Source organism: Antrostomus carolinensis, unplaced genomic scaffold (genome assembly GCF_000700745.2).
Source record: "Antrostomus carolinensis isolate BGI_N321 unplaced genomic scaffold, ASM70074v2 scaffold11072, whole genome shotgun sequence".
Lineage (NCBI taxonomy): Eukaryota > Metazoa > Chordata > Aves > Caprimulgiformes > Caprimulgidae > Antrostomus > Antrostomus carolinensis.
This window is the reverse complement of record NW_010297651.1, coordinates 2,244-5,647: the sequence shown is the minus strand read 5'-3', so window position 1 is coordinate 5,647 and position 3,404 is coordinate 2,244. Positions and strand designations below refer to the sequence as shown.

General features: G+C 45.1%; 1 protein-coding gene across 1 annotated transcript in view; it reads right to left on the bottom strand.

The window, feature by feature from the left end:
- LOC104520506 (WD repeat and coiled-coil-containing protein) overlaps positions 1-1,569 on the bottom strand; it is a 7,791-nt gene extending 6,222 nt beyond the window's left edge. The window contains exon 1 of the mRNA XM_010162211.2: positions 1-1,569. This exon is cut by the window's left edge and continues 288 nt beyond it. Coding sequence (XP_010160513.1) covers positions 1-1,569 — 1,569 coding nt within the window.
- Positions 1,570-3,404: the final 1,835 nt, after the last annotated feature.

Below are 3,404 nucleotides of genomic sequence, written 5' to 3'. Positions count from 1 at the left end.
TTCAGCATCGAGAGACTCAATAGCCGGAGGAAAGTTCATGGAAATCTTTTTATCTTTGAGGTCACTCATGTTCAACAACAAGTTTTGCTCATAAACAGGACTCTTAATTTCTTCAATGAGTTTCCTTCTGCTGGTAGGGGAATGAAGGGCAGCACGATCTGGTATCAGGAGCCCACGGCTGAGAGGGTGAACATCCGCAGGGAGATCGTGAGGGATGTTGGGAAGGTTCAAACCACAGCTCCCGTTAACCGACGCAGCTGTTGAAGGACACATTTCAAATACGAGTTCCTTAATCATCAACCGGATCATATATTTGTCTGATCTTGAAGAGGGAAGAAATGCAGGGTCAGTGAATTTTTGCTTTCCAACCAGTATCAGTAACAATTTATTGGTCAAGAAACACAAACCCTTTGGTTTCTCATTTTTCTCTAGTTGAATTTGTTGAATATTGGGTAAATTGGAGGAAGTCAGTGAATAGACTAAAATAACGTTACAAGTATTGGAGGCAACAGATACAGTTTGAGTTTTGGGGTCAAAAGCCATTATATCAGGAACCAGAATACCTGGGATACTAACTTTTTTGGTAGAGGTAACCTTTCTTTCAAAAGTCACCAAGATGAGATGTGAAGAATCTTGGCCGCTTCCCGTTAGGTAGTCCTTGGGCCTCAGGTGAAGGAGAGGACTGGAATCAGCACCCTGCTTGCCAGAAAGTATGTGAGTTAGATCCACAGGAGATGTAACAACAGACAAGGGCTTCTCAGAGTCCAGTGACTTCTTCCTCCCGTCCAGGGAATACTCTTCCTCGCCAGATAAGCTGGACTGTGAGGGGAAGGACTCTGTCTCAATGCTCGCTGGAACTTCAAAGGCAACACCAGCGTTTAAGCCACAGATCTTGTCTAGAGGAAGCTCGGTGGCAACAGCAACTTGGAAATTCAGAGTGGCTTCCACAGCACAGATATAACCTCCCACATCAAAGACTGGGCAAAAGGTACAAGCGCTCAGTGTTTTCTGAGCATCATCCCAGATGTAGGAATGCAGGGCACTGCCCACTCCCACGACTAAGCGACTGCCCTCCTTCGTCCAGCACGCGCAGTGGATGAGGCCGCTGCCTTTAATATCTGCCTTGACTCTGGAGCTGTCGAGATGGACAGAGTGTAAGACAGAGGCGTCTCGTGTCGTGAGCACAGCCAAGATCTCCTTCTTCGGATGCCAAACGCAGCCTTGGGGGAGCACTGGGAACGGCTCACTGATGTCACAGATCTGAGATACTAAGAGCTTATTTCTTTCTGTAACGTTGAAACAGAGCTGCCAAATGGTGATATGCTTCTTATGTTGAACAGCGAGCAGAGCCGGGGCGTCAGGGGGACACGGGCCCCAGTAGAGTCCGTGGACATGTTCAAACTGACCCACAACACTGGAGTCACCAAATTTTGGCTCTCCGTTATGGAGGTGTAAAGCAGTCAGTATCACCTGCTTCCCATCTGTCCAGGCAATTCCATGCACGGGGTGAATTGCTTGGTGTAAGGCATTGAGGCCGGTTCTCAGAAGCTTCGCCTTTCCCAGCTCCATGATTTTTACTGTGAGACATCTAAACAAACTGGAATGAAAAGGAAAAAAATTATTGTAGAGGATAGAGGACAATACCTGTACGATTGTTTAGCTTATAACCCCGCCAGTGCTGGGCTCTTCCTTCCAGTGAAGTCAATATACATAGAATCATAGAATGGTTTGGGTTGGAAGGGACCTTAAAGATCATCCAGTTCCAACTCCCCTGCCATCAGCAGGGACACCTTCCACTAGATCAGGTTGCTCAAAGCCTCATCCAGCCTGGCCTTGAACACTTCCAGGGAGGGGGCATCCACAACTTCCTTGGGCAACCTGTTCCAGTGTCTGACCACCCTCACAGTGAAGAACTTCTTCCTAATATCTCATCTAAACTTATACATAGTGTTCATCTATGTTTAATCCCCAACCCCAGAAATTTTTGTTTATGGTATTTCCACGGTGAAATACAATTTTAAGAGAAAAACTCTGCTGTTTACAGAGGCTTAGTCCGATGCATTTTCATCACAAGAGCAGTCCTTCCATTCCAATTGACAGGTTGCTGCTTCTCAGAACATTTTCAAATCATTTCAGTATTAAAAATTTCCCAAATATCACCTCTCACCCTCAGCTTCACGGACCGTTTGTGATCAGACAGAAGCAATCCCTTACAAGTATAACCAAGCACTAATGTATTAGCTGTACAACTGATCCTGTATTAAGTGGGTGAGAACAAGACATTCGTACACTTATTCCAGAAAGCTCTATAAAAAAGAAAATGCCATCTTGAAGAGAGTTAGGATCAAAGCAGATTTTTCTGAGGAAATTAATGAGAAAAGAATTTAAAAGCACTTTGAACACAGGAAGGGGACAGACCCATCCACCTCAGGCATGAGCTATGACAGCATATGAATGACTCACAATCTTCAACATCCTCTAATGCACTGCTTATTTTTTGTTCTTTTCCTAAGGGATTCAGCAGCTTTTTGTCAAAGTTCACAAACCACCTTGTAGCTCACTCCTGCTTGTTGGGTAAAAGGGATGAAAGTATTGGAGTATTGTGGAGTATTGTGTCCAGTTCTGGGCTCCCCAGTTCAAGAATCAGAGAATCATAGAATCATTTAGTTGGAAATGACTTTTGAGATCATCAAGGAGATGGGGAACTTCTGCAGAGAGTCCAGCAGAGCCTACAAAGATGATTAAGGGGCTGGAGCATCTTTCTTATGAGGATAGACTGAGAGAGCTGGGTCTGTTTAGCCTGGAGAAGAGAAGACTGAGAGGGGACATCATTAATGTTTATAAATATCTAAAGGGCAGGTGTCAAGAGGATGGGGTCAGACTCTTTTCAGTGGTGGCCAGAGATAGGACAAGGGGCAATGGGCACAAGCTGGAACACAGGAGGTTCTGCTTAAACATGAGGAAAAACTTCTTTACTGTGAGGGTGTCAGAGCCCTGGAACAGCCTGCCCAGAGAGGGTGTGGAGTCTCCATCTCTGGAGATGTTCCAAACCCGCCTGGACACTTTCCTGTGCAACCTGCTCTAGGTGAACCTGCTTTGGCAGGGGGGTTGGACTGGATGATCTCCTGAGGTCCCTTCCAACCCCCACCATTCTGGGATTCTACGAACGCAGCAAGCAGCTGACTATACCTGCAGACTGGTATTTCCACATACTGAATATCCATACATTTTTAAATGCCTTTTTCTTTTTATTTTAAATATCTGCAGTAATTCTGGGGGCATTTTCACCATTTGGATTTTGCTTTAGGAGTACTTACTTTCACAGTGTCCTGCAAAGTAGAAATTACTGGTTTATAGGTAGGAAATAAACCCACAGAAAACCACTGCACTGTTCTTGAAATATC